Genomic DNA, 17666 nt, shown 5'->3' with positions numbered 1-17666 from the left:
GACCGCGTGGGCCCGGCTCGGCCGCGGCGCAGGCGCAGAGGCGGCCCGGGGCCCCCCCGGCCCCCCGGCCCCGCGGGCGCGCGTGCCGGGCCGGGCCCGGGTTCCGCTCCGCCCCGCCCCCCCCCCCCCGCGGGGCCGCCCGCCCCCTCCTGGCCCCCCCGTGACGCGGCAGGCGGGCGGGCCTGGGGGCGGGGCGGGGGCGGGGCCGGGCCGGCCCAATGGCGCGGCGCCGGGCGGGCCGGGCCCGGCGCGGATTGGCGGGGCGGCGCGGCCCCGCCCCCTGGCGGCTGCCCCCGGGCCGGGCCGGCTCCCGCGGCGGCAGTGAGTCGGCGCCGGCCCGCGGAGCGCTCGGCCATGCTCGACGCCTGGCTGCGCTTCCTGGGCGGGGGCCGCCGGCCCGGGGCGCTGCGGAGCCCCGCGGCCGCGCTGCTGCTGGCCGGGGAGGCCCGCGCGGGCGGCGGCGGCGGCGCGGACGGCGAGGACTACGAGAACCTGCCGCTGCACGCCTCGCTGTCCACGCACATGCTGGCCGGGGCGCTGGCCGGGATCCTGGAGCACGCCTTCATGTACCCCGTGGACTGCGTGAAGGTGAGGGGCCGCGGGGCCGGGGCCGGGCGGAGGGGCCGGGCCCCGCCCCGCCCTGGAGAGCGCGGGCCCGGCGCGTGCAGCAGGGCCCCCCAAGCCGTGCGTGCAGCAGGGCCCCCCAAGCCGTGCGTGCAGCAGGGCCCCCCAAGCCGTGTGTGCAGGAGGCGCCCCCGGTGTGTGGAGGAGGCGCCCCCGGTGTGTGCAGCAGGGCCCCCCAAGCCGTGCGTGCAGGAGGTGCCCCCCGTGCGTGGAGGAGGCGCCCCCCGTGTAGACAGCATGCGCCCCCCGTGTGTGCAGCAGGGCCCCCCGTGTGTGCAGGAGGCGCCCCCCGTGTAGACAGCAGGCACCCCCCATGTATACAGGAGGTGCCCCACCATGTTGACAGCAGGTGCCCCCCGTGTATACAGGAGGTGCCCCCCGTGTAGACAGCAGGCGCCCCCCGTGTAGACAGCAGGCACCCCCCATGTATACAGGAGGCGCCCCACCGTGTTGACAGCAGGTGCCTCCGTGTATACAGGAGGTGCCCCCCGTGTAGACAGGAGGTGCCCCACTGTGTAGATAGCAGGTGCCCCCCGTGTATACAGGAGGTGCCCCACTGTGTAGATAGCAGGTGCCCCCCGTGTAGACAGGAGGTGCCCCACTGTGTAGATAGCAGGTGCCCCCCGTGTAGACAGGAGGTGCCCCACTGTGTAGAGAGCAGGTGCCCCCCGTGTATACAGGAGGTGCCCCACCATGTAGACAGGAGGTGCCCCCCATGTAGACAGCAGGTGCCCCCCATGTATACAGGAAGTGCCCCACCATGTTGACAGCAGGTGCCCCCCCGTGTATACAAAATATGCCCCCCGTGTATACAAAAGATGCCCCCCACATATACAGCAGGCACCCCCATGTAGACAGCAGGCGCCCCCCATACAGCAGGCACCCCCATGTATACAGCAGGTGCCCCCCACATATACAGCAGGCGCCCCCATGTAGATAGCAGGCGCCTCATGGTGGGGTGGCCGAGCAGACCCCGCCCACCTGGAAGGGAGCATGCTCCAGGATGCTCCAGGGCCAGGACAGCTTGGCCCCTGGGAGGACCCACCTTGTGGCAGGAACCTGGGCCTCGGTTCGTCCACCAGGGCGGTCCGAGGGCTAGAGGGCCGAGGCTGCCTTCCTCAGCCAACAGGTGAGGGACCTATGCAGGGGCCCTGAGACCCTGGTCCTCCCCCCCCCCAGCGGGAGGGTTTCCCCCGCCAATCTAATAAAGACATCAGTGCGTGCTTATATATTCCTATGCACACACACATCATCCATGTATAGGACAGGGCTCTACCCATGTCTGTCCATCTGAGGGGGCTCGGGGGAGGGGCTGAGCCCAGGCCTCAGAAGACCCTGGATTCAGACTCAGCTGCCAGGCAGCCTGGGGGGTGGTGTCACAGCGTCATCCCCTTTTCTGATCCCTGATTACTTCATGCCTAAAATGGGGAGGAGGCCCTGGACGGTCTAGGGTCCGGGGTGGCGTGCTTCTCACCAGAGTAGCCTTGTTTTTAAATTATCAGCCAGACCCCCTTGAACCCTCTCCCTCAGAGACCCCTCATAGAATACCCACTGGACCTCCCTTTGGCCATCCGCCCACAAGAGTAAAACTTGCCCCTTGGGGGGCCGTGCTCCCAGGTGCTGGGTTTTGCTTATCCGAGTCCTCAGACCTGGAGCCCATCCAGAGCTGGCCAGGTGCCCCTTCCTCGAGGCTGCGGCCTCCTGATGTTTTGGTCCGGTCCTTGCAGATGACAGTGGCCCCGCATCTTCGGGACCGTTTGGCTTGGAGTCCTTAAGACAACAAACGCACGTTTCTTGGAATCTTTAGGACAAGATCTGCCTTCCTTCTGCTCTTGAGTCTTGCCTTGGGCTCTCCATTAGGTCTTCCATAGATGCATTTGCATCCGGTTAACAACACTTTTCTTTTTTCTTTGTTTTTTTAAGACAATGGGGTTAAGTGACTTGCCCAAGATCACACAGCTAGGTAATCATTAAGTGTCTGAGGCCGCATTTGAACTCAGGTCCTCCTGCCTCCAGGGCCGGTGCTCTATCCACTGCGCCACCTAGTTGCCCCTGACAACACTTTTCAAAGGATTCTTAGCAAGTGGTTTTTTAGGACCTGGAAATGGAGGGCACCCGGGAGGCGCAGTGGACGGGGAAGTTGGGGAGGCTTGGATTCTGATCCCGCCACTGCCCTTCTCCCAGTGTGTGAGCCCTCTCGGGCCAGACAGACATCCCCCCCCCCCCCACTGCCTTTTAAATAGGGCCGGTTAGATAGATGATGAGGCTGAGGACTTACAAATATTATTTCCTTTTATCCTCCCAGAAACCCTCAGAGGCAGTTGTTGCTGTTTTAATTCCAGCTTAGACTCAGGGAGGCCTCTGGGATTCTTGAGAGCTTTGTGACCACAAGTCAGCCTCAGTTTCTTCATTTGTAAAATGAGGTGGTGGGCCTGGCTGGCCAAGTCAGATCTAAATTTCTTGACCTTTTTAAGACACGGGTTCTGTCCTGACTTCAGTCCCTGTCTCTCTGGATGACCGTGGTCACAGGCCTCAGAGCCGCACACTCATCTGTAAAGTGGGGCAGATGCTGCTGACTCCGAGGGTTGTGAGGACCGGGTGAGGTGAAGGGAGATGGGAATGGGTACACAGGACTGGAATCTGTTCTTTGGCTGCGGGCTCTGGGGGGCTGGGCAGGGCTCCACCTCGGGTACTGACTGCATCTGTTGTCTTCCGTCCTCACAAGCTCTTAGTCCTTCTCCAGCTTAGATGGGGGGGGCACTTCATCAGGCCCTCCCCCTCCCCTGGACCCAGCGGTCAGGAGCATCTTCAGGTTTGGCCACAGGGTGTCAGTTTGGACCGGTGGGCCTTCTTGTTCCAGATCGGGAGAATGCCAGACGGAGTGGGTCAAGAATGGCAGGTGGGTGGTGGAGGAAATTCCAAGCAGATTAGACACACCACTAGCAACAGCAGCTAGTCAGTGGCTGGCAGACAGAAGGCGATTAATAATTGCTGGTTGATCAGTGGTCTGTACCATTGCCAGTCTGTCCTGCCCCCCCCCCACATTCATGACACTCACCACTGAGGCACACTCTCTTCAGTAGCCTCTTCTCGTCTAGGGGGCAACCCCCAGAGTGCATTCTGGGGATGGGGCTGCATTTGTACAATCCCGGGAATTTATTCAGTACCTACTGTGTACATTGTGCCCACTACTAGGGAGACTTGACAAACAGGAAATGGCCTCTGCCCTCAGGGAGTTTGTGAAGCTATTAAAATTACATTCTTTTCCATGTATAAACAACATAAATTGATGAGAAAATGCCTTTTACCAGGAGTTGCCTGGGGAGGGGGGAGCTGAGAAGTTAGGAATGACTTGTTGAAGATAACAGTGTGTGTCAGAGGCTGGACTTGAACCCAGACCTTCCTGACTGATCCAGGAAGCTGATCCAGATGCCTTCTTGAGAGGGAAAGGAGAGTTTTGGAAGGTGGCCCTATATCAGAAGGTGGGGTGAAGGCTAGGCCCAAAGACCTAGAGATGGTGATGGGCCAAGGGGGATGAGGGCGTGATGAGCCACCCCCGGTGTGGGGTCAGGCTGAGCTCGGGCAAACACCTGGCCCTCTCTGGGCTCCGTCTCCCCCCTCTCGTTCTAAGGTCCCTCCTAGATTGAGGTGGCACTTTCTCCTCCATGGACTTCCTGCCCACAGGCATGGCATGCCAATCACGGCCTTTCTCCCAGTTTGCCAAGATTAGTCATTGTGGGAGCTCTTGTGGGCTGTCGGATTGCGTCGGCACAAACACAGAAGCCCCTTCCTTTCCCCCCTTCCCTCCCTCCTTCCTTTCCCTTCTCCTTCCTTCTTGCCCCCTCCCTCCAGTAGTTGGGGGGTGGGGCTGGCAGTCCTACACTGCCTTAGAGGAGTGGTTTTGGTTTTGTTTTTTTTTTCCTCTGCCCCAAAGTGTGTTCTGGGTAAAGACGAGCAAAAATGTGGACATTGGGGAAAGTCTTAGCAGGGTGGGGTCTCTTGCCCAACCTGGGGAGCAAGTTTATGCAACATCTGTACCAGGGTTGGGCCACAGGAAGGGACCAAGGGCAGCTGCTGTGTGGGTCACTCCATCCAAGGGGAGGACTTTAGCAAACGCTGGCCCTCAAACCCTTCGTGCCCGTGGAAGCTCACTGGGAGGAGGGGCTGGGCAGCTTTTGCTTCATCCGAGCTTGCTTTAGGATCCCAGCTGGGCTCTGGGCTCCCCTGCCCTCCCCTTCTGCATTCTCTGCTGCATAGGGACTTGTTGATTGATAGGCTGCCTCTCCCTGGGGTGTTGAGCTCTGGTGTGGTCAGGATGAAGGGCAGGTGGGCTCTCCTGGCCCGTCGGCGGTCAGGGTCCTCCACTGCCCTGTCATGCCGGCCGTGAGTCCCAAGGAATCCGATGCTAGGTGGTCCAGCTACCTCTGGCTCTTCTTCGCCATGGTGCTGGTGCCCACCGGAGGAACGCTCCATCGAGGTGGGGGAGGAGCAGAGCTGGGATCCTTCTGCTTCCAGGACCCCCTGAACTTGCCCTGGGGCTGGATAGAGGTGGGAGGCAGTGTTTGCACCAACTCGTTTGGGAACTCCCTTCCAGAACCCCGGAATGCCAGACCGGGCAGTTCCTGTGGGAGCTTTCCTCATCTACACAATGGAAGAGAATAAGCATGTTTATGAAGCCACTAGTGAAGCATGTTATAAACATGATCTCATGGATCATCTCCATTTTACAGAAGGGGAAACTGAGGCAGGCCGAGGTGAAGTGACTTGTTCAGGGTCATCCAGCTGTGAAGTGTCAGGGGGTGTTTGGCATCTTCACTTGAGCTGCTATTTTGGTGATAATTCTTAGAGAATAAGAGTCCACTTTGCCTGGCATGCATTCTTGTATAAGCACCTTTTGGGGGTGGGTACCATTTTTTTTTCGTTGCCATTTTACAGGTGAGGGAACTTGAGTTTCAGAGCATGTTCGGGACCCCATGGCTAGGAGGCATCTGATGTGGATTTGAACCCAGTTCTTTCTGTCTCGATTCTAACACCTGAAAGAAGCGTGGGGGGAGGGGGAGCCTCTCAGCTGCCCAGGCAGCCGCATCCTGTTCAAGCTCCAGCTGGTTCTGACACCGGATCCAAGGCCGAGGCTCCGGAGGTTTTTGTTTCGGGCTTGTTTGTTGGCCTTGATGGCTAGGACTAACCTAGCGTATCAGATGCCCAGGAGCAGGCCTGGCTTGGAGAAGATGAGAACCAGAACTCGGTGGGGCTGGGCAGAGGCTGCCATGCCTCAGGCCTGTGTTGGCTCTCCTCTGGGGAGGGGGTGGCTTTGGCCTTTCCTGGGCCAGGGCTTCTGACAACACCCAGCTGGTCAGGGAAGAGACGGTCAGCGGGAGAGCATGTCCCAGGGAAGGGCGCAGCTTGGATTTCACACCATGACCTGAATGGGCTGAGCATGGTGGGGTGGGGGTGGCGTTTCTGATCCCAGAGTTCATCACCCCAAGTTGGAAGGAGACCAAGGAGCCCTCTTCCTCTTTCTTTACTTCCTCCCTCCCTTCTTCCCTCTCCTCTTTCCCCCCATTTTATCTCTTTCTCCCTCCCCTCTTTCCCTCCCTCCATGACTTTCCCTTTCCTTTCCCCCTTTCTTCCTTCATTCCTCCCTCCTTCCCTTCTTTCCCTCCCTCCCTTTTTTTTTCTTTTAAAATACTTGAATCTTGACTTCTGAAGGTAATAAAACTATGGACCAGGAAGAGGAGGCAGGGAAACAGGTGGTGATTTTCTGCTGTTGAGGCCTGACCTAGTGGACAGTGTGGCCGACCGGAGGCCTGCCAGCTGACCGGCCGGCTTGCATGAACTTGGATGAGTCACTGGGGTCTCTCCAGACCCTGTAAGAGGTCATCCCTAGTTTCCCCTCTTCCCTGTTCTTATTTCGAATTCTGGGATTTCCATTTAAAAATTTGCCAACTGATTTTTCTGCTGTGGGGCAGCTAGTGCCTAATTGGGCAGTTTGCTCTCTTAGCCATTCGGGTCAGGTGTTGGCACATATGGGGTCGGGGTCCACTATGTTATCTAGCCACATTCCTTGGGAAACCAAGGCATTGAGAAAGCTGAAGTGATTTGTCCAGGGTCCCACAGCTAGTCAACTTGTAAGGTTCGATTGAAACTCAGCTCTTCCAGACTCCGGCTCTTAGAATTTGGGGGATTTTTGATTAGCTGTTGATTTCTCTGCTGATCCATTGGGGCGTCTTGTCAGGATAATCCTGATTGGCTGTCTTGTCTGCCCAGGGGAGTTCGGGGCCATACGTACGAGAGTTTCCAAAGTTCCTTCAGAGTTATTCTGGAACAAACCAAACTCACTCAGAAAGTGTGGTTTTTACTGGAAGATGATTTTAATTGAAAACAGGTTTCTGGCAGGCAACTCCAAGTGATTTGGCGGAAGATGGGTGAAGGGGCCAGGGAGGATTATGGGAGATGTTTGTGTAACCCTGAAGCTGCCAGTGGATGGGATGGCCAAAAGAACTGACCCTGGAGGTTCAGGGAAAAGCAGCCCAGAGCCCCGGACTCTTTCCTGTGTCTGTCCTTGGGAAACCTTGTTCTTGATTGCTTGAAGTGAGGGTAAAGGTCCTTTCTCCTGGCTAGAATCCATTCATTCACTCAGCAGGCATTTGTTACTGCCTTTGGTGTTCCTCATACTGCCCTAGATAGTGGAGAGACAAAAGGAGAAGATAACCCTTTGGGAGCAAATGTTTTATTGTTCCCATTATAAAGATGAAGAAACCCAGGCCCAGAGAGTTGAAGTGGCTTGTCTAGGGTCACCCAGATGGGTTATTATCTGAGCCTGGATGAAACAAGCTTGTGACACTGGACCAGTTCTTTGTTGAGCCTTGGTTTCTTTGTCTGTAAAGTGGCAGGAGGAAGATGGGTTTTCTAGGGTGGTTGGTGTTGGATCCTGATGGTCCATCCTGGTAAGGTCTCCTCGCTCTACAGTTCGGTGTAGACAAACTGTTGGGTTCTTCATAGTGACTTGTGAATGACCATATAACTGAAAAGTTCTTGTAGCATCTGTGTGAATGACCATGTTACTCTTTGGCTTTGCTGAACAAACATGCGTGTAAGACACACTGCTGCAGGCTGAGAGGGATTAAAAGATACACACCACAGACATTGTTCTCCGAGAGCTTATTAAGGCCAAGTAAGGGAACTTGGACAAAAGCAGCCGGGGGTGGGGGGGGGTGGGGTGTGATATGAGAGGTGGGTAGCAAGTGCAACAAGGGGTCCAGGCAAAATCTTGTGAGGAAACAATAGGAAGGAGGGAATCCCTTTCATTAACTGAAGATAGGGAAGGTGGCCCATCATGGAGGAGGTGTCGACACTTCAGAGTTGGGACTTGACCCAGGATCTGAGTGGGGTTCAGGGATTGGAGGGGGACTGTTTGAATGAAGGTCCGGAGATGGGAAAAGTCAGGTTTCCAAGAGACTTCTGGCCAGAGGACTCAACGGGGAGAGGCAAAGTTTGTTTGACCCTCTGAAGGCTGTGGGGTCTTGTAATGATTAACTTGTCCCTTCCATTACCTGTCCTGAAGGGCTATTGGTTCATGGCCAAGAAGGGTGTTCTTGGGTCACTCTCCTTGCTAGTTGCTGAGTGTGAGACCAAGGATTTCTCCAGATAAAGCCTCTTTCTCTCTGACTCGAGAACTTTATAGAAGTGACTGAGATCCTTTTCATGAGCAGAGAAGCCAGAGAGAGGATGGGGCAGGAAACTGAGGTTCAAGAAGGGAAGCTTTGCCCAGGGTTCCATCGAATCAAGGTCTCAGGGAAAAGACTTAAGATGGAACAACTAAGCAGTAATGCCCCTTATCCCCCCAATTCTCCCCAGATTATCCTTTAGGAATCTTGCTTATTCAAAGGGGTGTGTGTGTGTCTGTCTTTGTATGTCTTTGTGTGTGTCTCTGTGTGTGTCTGTGTGTGTGTCTGTGTATGTATCTATGTTTGTGTGTATGTGTGTAGGGCTGTATCCCCAGTTGACTGTGCACCCTAGAGAGGGCAGGCACATTATTCTGCCTTTGTTTTCCTCAATCCTGGCCCATATTAGGGCTTCTTCCCTTCCCTTTCCAATTCTCAACTTCCTCTGAGGGGTCTAGTGGGGAAATACTCTGAAACTGTGATTTCCTCACCTTCCCAGGATGCAAATCATTTAGCATTACATAAACCCTTTAATAGTATGCAAATATTGGAAGCCATTCTTAAAACCAAGCTCCCATTTGCTCGGATCTGGGGAACTTCCTTTTCCTTGGACTCCAGTTGGCCGGTGTCCAGCTCACGGGCTGCCAATGGGCTGGTGCTGGCTCCCAGGCGACGGTGGGTGGGGCCTCCTGGACCAGCCTGGGGCCGGGAGAATGTTCCAGTCTGTGATACTGAGTGTAAAACACCGGTTTTCCTGCTCAGCTTTCAGGACAGCTTCTATTTCTGCCTGTTTATTAGTATAGTGCCTAAAAGCGGAGAAGCTGTAGAAATGGAAGCCAACATTCTCATTGTTGCCATCATTTCTCTCTGTAGCAAAATTGAATTCTAATGTTGGGATTGGGTAACTTCTCACCGGTCCCTTTGTTTAGTCTGGGGTTGAGTGGCCTTGAGAGGCCTCCTGGGTCATGATGACTTCAAGATTAGGGGGTGCAATGGAATGTTACTGGGCTGGGGGGGGGAGGTTGAACAGGAGCAGGCCTGGGTTCACCCGGGAGGTGTGTGTTAGGAAGGAACAGGGATCCCAGAGGAGAGGGTCCAGGAGGAAAGGAGAACCAGAAGAAGGGACCTCAGGCTTTAGTTTCCTCAACTTCCAAACAAGATGAGGGTTGGGGGATTTGACAAGATGAGGTTCCTAAAGGTAGCTCCCAAGGGTCACTTACCTCCGTTTTGTTTTCTTTCCCTCTCCACACAGACCAGAATGCAGAGTCTGCATCCGGATCCCAAAGCTCGTTACTCGAGTGTGTTTGGGGCTCTCCGACACATCTCCCAGACTGAAGGCTTCTGGAGGCCCGTTCGAGGCATCAGTGTGACGGTGATGGGAGCGGGACCAGCCCACGCCATGTATTTTACTTGTTATGAAAAGCTGAAAAAGACTTTAAATAAGATTTTGGAGTGCGAAGGAAACAGCCATCTGGCCAATGGTATTTTGAAAGCCTTTGTCGGGAATTAGGCCGCTCTGTTCTGTTCTACAACAGACCTTCCCCTCTCTGCTTCCTTGGGGCTTTCCCCCTTGGGTGACCCGGCAAGCTAGCACAGCCTGTCTTCAATTGTTTGAGAATAACGAACTCTAGACCTGTCCATATCTATCTATGTATCTATGGATATCCTGTAGATCTATAGACAGATATAGAAATAGTCCGTTTTTTCTGAACTTTGGGGAACTTGACAAGAGAGAAGGATTGTGCTCAGTTTTTTGGTTTTTTTGGTATTTTTTTGGTTTTTTTGACCTTTGCTTTACCATTCAGACTCTTTTGTGTAGACATTTATTGATCAGACCTTAAGTAGAAATCCAACATCTGAATGTGAGCTACGAGAACGTGCTCTCTGAACAGCCCGCCCCTCAGACTATGGTTTAAAAAAAAAGACCTTTGGCAAAGGAGCATCGGCAAGAAAAAGCTAAGGCTTTGAGAGATCTGGCAAGAAGTGTTATTGACTGACCGGAGGCGTATTCTCCAGAGCAGACCACCTGAGTTGGGGGCCCCCTCCTGCCCCTTCGGCTTGTCTTGAGTCACAGCTTTCTGGGAGCAAGGGATGGAATAGTTTACTTGTGAAGGAGAAGGGGGGTGGAGACGGGGTTTTGTGAGATCGTATATACAGCTCTTCTGTAACGTTCCACGTGGGCTTGAAACGGGAGGGTGAGTTAGGAGAGGAGGGGGGTTTGGGCCTTGGGTTTTACTTGGTTGGGTGGTGGTGGTGGCTGAGGGATGATGTAGGCCCGGTTTACCAGGTCTTCGGAGCTTAGTTGGGGAGATGATCCCTCCATCCCTTTGGCAGCAGACCTGAGTCATCCAGGTCCCTCGTGTGTTCCATAGAAATGTGTTGATAATGTTTACTGAGATGTGCCCTGGGTGGGAGGGGCGTCTTCAGTTATGACCACCTGGGAATTGTCTTGATTTAAGTCTCTGGTGATGTCAGTCCCCAAGATGCCCCACTGGTAATTGTAGTGAGATGTCCTGCTCGTCCTGACCCGCGGTTGACTGTTCAGACAGCTAGCCGGAGGCCAGACTCCTTTCCTCAGCTTCCCTCCCATTCTCCAGTGGTAACATCAATAAGTTGGCATTGTCCAAAGCTCAAAGGCCCAGGGAAGTAGGATTCCTCGGACAATGCTCACGACTTGAAGTCTGATTGGGGAATTGGGGTCCACTATGTCTTGGACATCTCCAGAGGTCTCCTCTTCCACTAGCATCCCAGTCTATTTCCCATTTTAATTCTGGAGAACTCTAGCTCTACAGCCTCATTAGATTGTTAAGGTCATACCTAGTCTGGTCCCTTCGCTCTACAGCTGGGGAAACTGAGGTCCAGGGAAATGAAGTCATTCCCTCCAAGGTCAAATGGGTAGTAAGAGAGGGGTGTCAGGATTGGAAGTCATCTTCTTCTGTGGCCTCCTCTTTGCCCCGTCCTTCAAAATCCCCCTTTACATCTTTCTCTGCCTTCCCTTCCCACCCTCCTTGGGGTGGGCTCTGTCCGGGCTAGAACCTAGGAATTGACTTGAATGGAGTAAATGTAAATGTTCGGATTTCTGGGGGAAGGAGAGGGCAGATGAGAGTGAGGAAAACCTCCTTTAGTGTGAGGGAAAGAGGAGAGGCCTGCTGAGGGTGGTTTCTGGGACTCTGGCCTCAGTGAGGAAGCTGCTATTCTCTGTGGGCCATTGGGATTTGTTGCGCTTATTGTCCTTCCCTCACTCCTGAACCCTTTCACAAATCCTCCCCAAAAGTCACCTGATGGTAAGTGACTTTCCCTTTTTTCTTCCTTCTTCAAAAGCCAGACCTTGAGGCTTGGGTTGAGGTCCCCAGGGACTGAGCCCCAGTGGTTTCCTTAGGGAGCCTAACTTTTTGGAGTTTGTTTTGCAGGGATAGCGGGGAGTACGGCCACCCTACTCCATGATGCTGTAATGAATCCCGCTGAAGGTAACGTGTCCCTGGCTTGGGGAAGGGGAACCCTGGAGCCAGGGCCCAGTAGAGCTTGGGAGGGGGCGCGAACTTCCAACACAGGAGAGACCCTAGTGCCTTATTTTTAAGACCAACATTTATTTTGTTTTATCACTGGGCTTCATAAGTAAATAAGGTGGTAAAGTATCCAGGCAGGTAGTAGTGCAGTAGATAGAAGACTGGACCTAGAGTCTGGAAGACATGAGTTCAGATCTTCCCTCATACATTTACTAGTTTGTGTGACTGATCCTGGGGGAGTTTCACTTTATACTTTTAAAAAACGTCTGGTGCAGTGGATAGGTGGTGCAGTGGATAGAGCACCTGGAGTCAGGATGACCCAAGTTCAAATTCTGCCTCAGACACTTAATAATTACCTAGCTGTGTGACCTTGGGCAAGTAGCTTAACCCCACTGCCTTACCAAGAAAAAAAATAACCCACAAAATATCCTGAGAAGAGGTCTGTTATAGTATCATAGGAATCCTGGAAAAGTCACTATTTTATGGATGAGAAAACTGGATTATCTCTCACTGTAGGTTGAGACAGCCTGGAGGAGCTGATTGGAGGATGATGAGTAAGGACTTGGGGGGGGGGGGGGTTGTGTATGGGGAAGACATAGTCACCTACTTCCCGTTTTGTAACCATCAGCTGTCTGAATCAGGACTTCCTGAGTCCTCCCAGACTTACATCACACCGGGGCCAGGAAAGACTGATTCTAGAAACGTCAGCTTATTGGATGGCCTTGAATAAGTTTTTAGAAAATCCAGACCTGTAGAGTTCCTCACTTCTTGTTGGCAGAAAGCTTAGAAAGGGCAGATCAGAGATCCAGAACTTGTTCTCCCTTAGAGAGGAGCTAGAAGGGTGCCGAGACTCGATTATGTTATAGAGAAGAACCCTTGAGTTCTAGGAATTTGTAGAGTCAAGGAGCAGCTCCAGAAGTAGCCAAGCAAAGAGTCGAACCCAGAGAGTCTGTTTTTTCACCTCATCCGGCCCAAGGACCTCACTGTTGTTTAAGGGAACTATCATTTTCCTTGGGCTGCTACATGGTTGAACTCTACAAACAAATAGTTCCTGCTCTCAGAGTTGATGCTCTAATGGAGCCAATTCAAAAGAGGAATGGGCTGGCCCAAGAAGGAGTGAGTTTCCCAGTCCTAGAAGTCTGGCAAAGAATAGCTGACCTCGATCAGAGAGTCAGCAATTCAATTTTGAGTCTGGGGTGAGACTTTGAAGGCAAAAATGGAGCAGTTCCTGTCTTCACAGGCTGTTTATATTTTCTTGGTTTGTAGAGAGGAGTCTTAAGGATGGGGTAACCTTTCTGGACATTAGTTTTTCCTCATCAGTAAAACTAAGGCAATGAAAACAACTTGGGGATGGGTAGGGGATGGGGCTTCTTAATCTGTGACCTGGAAATAGAATGGGGAAAAAAAGGGACAATTTTTATTGACTAACTTTTGGTTTGCCTTTGTAATCTTACATATTTTATTATAAAACACAATTCTGAGAAAGAGACTCAAAGGGTTTTGCCATGAGGCGTCCCAGGACATGAACAAAGTTCAGACCTCCTGGGCTAAGTAGGATCTCTCAGAGTCATGAGGCAGATCCAACCTGGGCTGCCCCAATCGACCACTCATAGATCCCCAAGACCAAGGCTGCTGAGAACTCTCCCTCATCTGTGTCCTTTGGGTCTAACTTGCCTGTATTTTTTTTCTTACTTGTCTTCTCCTGCATTTCCATCATGGGGTTGACAAACATCTCCACCTGGCTCACCCGGACCATTGGCGCTCCCTACTGGCAGTGGTAAAACAACGACTACAGATGTACAACTCTCCACACTTTTCTGTTCTTAAGTGTATCCGGACTATATGGAGGAAGGAGGGAATTCGAGCCTTCTACAGGAGTTACACCACCCAGTTAACAATGAATATTCCTTTTCAGTCAATTCATTTTATTATATATGAATTTCTTCAGGAACAGATCAATCCCCAACGTGGCTATAATCCTCTATCTCACATTCTTGCTGGAGGGATGGCTGGGGCCGTTGCTGCAGCTGCTACCACCCCCTTGGATGTTTGTAAAACTCTCCTCAACACCCAGGAAAACAAGGCACTATCCTTGGCCAAAGTCAGTGGGCATCTCAGTGGTATGGCCAATGCTTTTCGGACAGTCTACCGAGTAAGTGGTATTTCCGGATATTTTAAAGGCATGAAGGCCCGAATAATCTACCAGATTCCATCCACTGCCTTATCCTGGTCTGTCTATGAGTTTTTCAAGTATTTCCTCTCTAAGCATGAGAGAGAGAGAAATACACCCTGTCCTAGCAGACAATTCTAGAAACTTATTTACATCTCCACCTGGCTCACCTGACTCACTTGGACCATTAGCTCCCTCAACAGCAGTGGTAAAAACTACGACTACGGACGTTCAACTATCCACACCTTTCTATACTTCGACTATATGGAGGAAGGAGGGAACCCACCAAATTGACCATGAATATTCCTTTTCAATCAATTCACTTCATTACCGATGGATTCCTTTAGGAACAAATCAATCCCCAGTGTAGCTATCATCTTCATCTCACATGCTTGCTTGGAGGCATGGCTGGGGCCATTGCTGCAGCTGCTACGACCCCCTTGGATGTTTGAAAAACCCAAGAAACCACGGCACTCTCTTTGACTAAAGTCAGCGGGTATCTCACTGGCATGGTCAAAACTTTTCAGACAGTCTTACCAGCTCAGTAGTATTTCTATGTGCTATAAAGGCATCAAGGCCCAAATAATCCACCAGAGCCTACCACTGCCTTATCCGGCCTCCCACCCCCACCTCTGCACTGTTTTATGAGCTTCAATTGTCCTAAAGCACCAGCGTGCTTGTCAGGATGATATGTGCCACCTACTGCTCCTCCCTGTGGCTGGCCAGAGGGGGTTGGTCATACTGACCAAACACTAGAGCACAGATCCAAAATGGCAGCACTGATGGTTGGGGAAGGATTTTATCAGAAGTTTGAGTTTATTTCCCCCTTGGCCTTTTCCCTCTACCAGAAGAATTAATTTTCTACATCATATCGTTGGCAGAAATGGGGGCTGATCTGGATAGGTGGAAAGTTTGTACCTCAAAGACTTAAGATGTTAAGGACAAAAATTAAATATGTATTTCCAAGTTGTATTACCAAATAGAGGGATAATGTTTTATCCTTTATTTTTCTATGTAGAATCTGAATTTCTGTGTGTATGTGTGTGAGTGTGAGCTTTTTTTTTTTTTAATGAAACAAATAATTAAGCACTGAAGCATCTTTACCTAACCTCCAGGGTTGACCTGAAAGCCTCGGGGTTAGCTACCCTCGCTGGCCCCCATGGAAGTTTCACTTGAATGTATGTAATAAATGTTGAGTTTATATTTTTGAATTTTTAAATGGAAAAAGGTACTTTTTAAAAAAAAACCCGACTACTTTCATGTCTTTTCTTTTCACACATGGGCTGTTAGATCTGGAAGGGATGTTAAGAGGCCATATGAGCAGACTTCCTACTTCTCCAGATAACTGAGGCTTGTACATAGGGACTTAAGTCATTTTCAACAGATTGACTGCCTCTAGTCTTGGATGAATTTCTCCAAGTCCCTTGAAAGCAAGCACTCCTGCTGGACTGATGGCGGTTGAGAGGCTAATGTCCATTGAGACCCTGCCTGTAAGGAAGGACCCTGCCAGGTCAAGACCCTGCCATTTGTGTGGGAGCTGGTGGGCTGGGTTGGTTTCATCAGTGGTGGGGGAAGTGAGTTGTAGAGAGGAATAAGACTGGGGTATGGTCTTCCTTTGGTATTTTTCTGTTCATTTTAGAGGCGTTAAATGACTTAAGAGGCCTTTCTAAGTTTTGGAGTGTCCTCCTGAGTGACAGTCTTAAAAAATACGGACTAGCTTTTCCTATCCCATTGTTAGCTGCCAGACCCAAGGCCAGAGAAAAGACTATTTGGCTCCATTCTCCTTACCTGTCTTGGTGGACATTTCTTCTGGCAGAGACTCTTGAGAAGGCCCCAGAGAAAGTCTACAAGAGCCACTTCCCTGGACCAGAGTGTTCCGAACTGAGGGTTGGCCCTTTAGCCAGGCTGGTTTCTAGGGAGGAGTTGACTTCATTCCTTTGAGAAAGCACTTAAGATAGGCTTGGGAACACAGAGAAGTAGTGGGTGAGCCCAGGCTCAGCTAGAAATCTTTGCTTGATGATCTAAGGATTTGTCCTCTGAATCCCAACAGAGGGTCTTTCTTGAATTCACTCATGAGGATGGCCAAGTGTATGTCCCAACAAAGCTTTGTCACGATCCAGATAACCAGTATGGGCTTAGTCAGAGCTCATGGGGACTGGGGCAGGGTCTAGATTCTTCCAGGCACATTTTGCCTTTTGGGGGGTTTGAGGGATTAATTTATTTTCTAAAATAGTTGAGCTTATCTTTGTCTTCTCCTAGCCCCTTAACCATTTCCTATTCTTCCTTAAACTTGGTGCTTCAGATGATGTTTGGAAACTGGAATGCCCACTTGTCTAGACGAGGCTTTCCTTAGGGAAGGGACCTACTGCTCTCTTTAGAAGACTCTCCGAGCCTGACCTTGACCTAATTCTGCTTGATTTAACAGGCAATTAAGTGCCTACTATGTGCCATTTGAAGGCAAAAATGAAATCTTCCTCTCCCCTTGGGGCTCTACATCAATCATTTGGCCCGGAAGAGCTCTTAGGGCCACAGACTCATCCTTGGAAAAACTTCATTTGTCTCGTGCCTTGATATCTGGATGGATGACTTGTGATTGGTAGGCAGGCACTGGGAGGCCAAGGTTTACCTTCCTCAAGTCAATCGTAATGGAGAGGAAAAAGCTTTTGAGGCTTCTCCTACACTGCGCCAATTCTGCCTCTATTGCTGAGTAGATGAGCCTGGCTTGTTGCTCTTTTTATGAAAGATACTGGAAGCTTTTACATGAATCCAGTTCCTGCCTGGGACCACGGTGTTTGACTGGGGGTGAGAGGAGTGTGTCTTGTGTTGGGCCTGTGGGATCCAAATGTTTGTGCTGCTTCGTATCTGCAAGAACACAATGTATTTTTTTTAAAGGAGCAAAAATGTTTTTTAAAAAAAATTAAAATGTTGTGAATGCTTCCTGTAATTTGTGATGAAATCCCGAATTGTTTACCAGCTGTTTGAAGAAGGAATGGGGTGTGTTGGGGGGTGGGGGAAGGAGTGTGCCTTAGAGTGTGGGGTGTTTGTTTCCCAATATGCTGCTACAGTTGTACCACTGGAGCCGGAGGAAAAAAATAAAAAGCGTGGAACCCATCTGTTTGGTGTGTCTTGAGGTGGGGGATGAAATGGCAAGGGTAGAGGGAGTAGGCCTGAGGAAGGAGTGCAGGGGACACCAATGAGGCCACGGAGCCCAGGTCCCTTGTGATCGCAGCCCAGATTTGCAACTGGAAGGGACCATTTAGTCCAGTTCTTTTACAGAGAGGGAAATTGAGTCCACATTTGGTTAGGGGCAACAAGCAGTGCAACTCAAGTTTCCTAACAGGAAAGAGAATGCTTTAGACTCCTTTGGCCTCCAATAATGAGACATTTAGGGATGATGTAATCCTAATACACATTTTAGAGAAAAGCAAACAGGTTGGGTGTTGGAGTTAGGCAATTGCGGCATCTGCCTCAAGCTTTCTCCTATGTAGGAGAGGGGATAGTAGTATCTACTCGGAAGGGTTGTAAGCATCAGAAGAGATGGGTGAAGAAGAAATAGGCAAACTGGGAAGTGCCAGCCATTGGCATTGTTGGCTCATGGAGCCCTGGGAGGGGCTTCGGAGGTCTTCCTCTTTGACAGATGGGGAAACACCCAGGGAAAGGAGGGTTCTTGGCATCAGAGATGGATGGGACCTTGAAGGTCAT

General features: G+C 51.5%; 1 protein-coding gene across 2 annotated transcripts; it reads left to right on the top strand.

Annotated features, from left to right (window-relative positions):
- Window positions 1–465: 465 nt before the first annotated feature.
- SLC25A37 (solute carrier family 25 member 37) lies at window positions 466–17075 on the top strand. Of its 2 annotated transcripts, none has more exons than XM_074195321.1 (4): window positions 466–588; window positions 9541–9769; window positions 11699–11755; window positions 13570–17075. In XM_074195321.1, exons 1-4 carry the CDS (start codon window positions 523–525, stop codon window positions 14103–14105), a joined length of 888 nt encoding a protein of 295 aa, XP_074051422.1. In that variant the 5' UTR covers window positions 466–522; the 3' UTR covers window positions 14106–17075. The 2 variants fall into 2 exon arrangements, with proteins under 2 accessions (XP_074051422.1, XP_074051426.1); XM_074195325.1 differs by lacking the exon at window positions 466–588 and adding an exon at window positions 2885–3523.
- Window positions 17076–17666: the final 591 nt, after the last annotated feature.

The sequence above is a fragment of the Macrotis lagotis genome, chromosome 1, assembly GCF_037893015.1.
Source record: "Macrotis lagotis isolate mMagLag1 chromosome 1, bilby.v1.9.chrom.fasta, whole genome shotgun sequence".
NCBI classification, from domain to species: Eukaryota; Metazoa; Chordata; class Mammalia; order Peramelemorphia; family Peramelidae; genus Macrotis; species Macrotis lagotis.
Note: the sequence above shows the minus strand (reverse complement) of the source record. Positions and strands in the feature narration are given on the sequence as shown.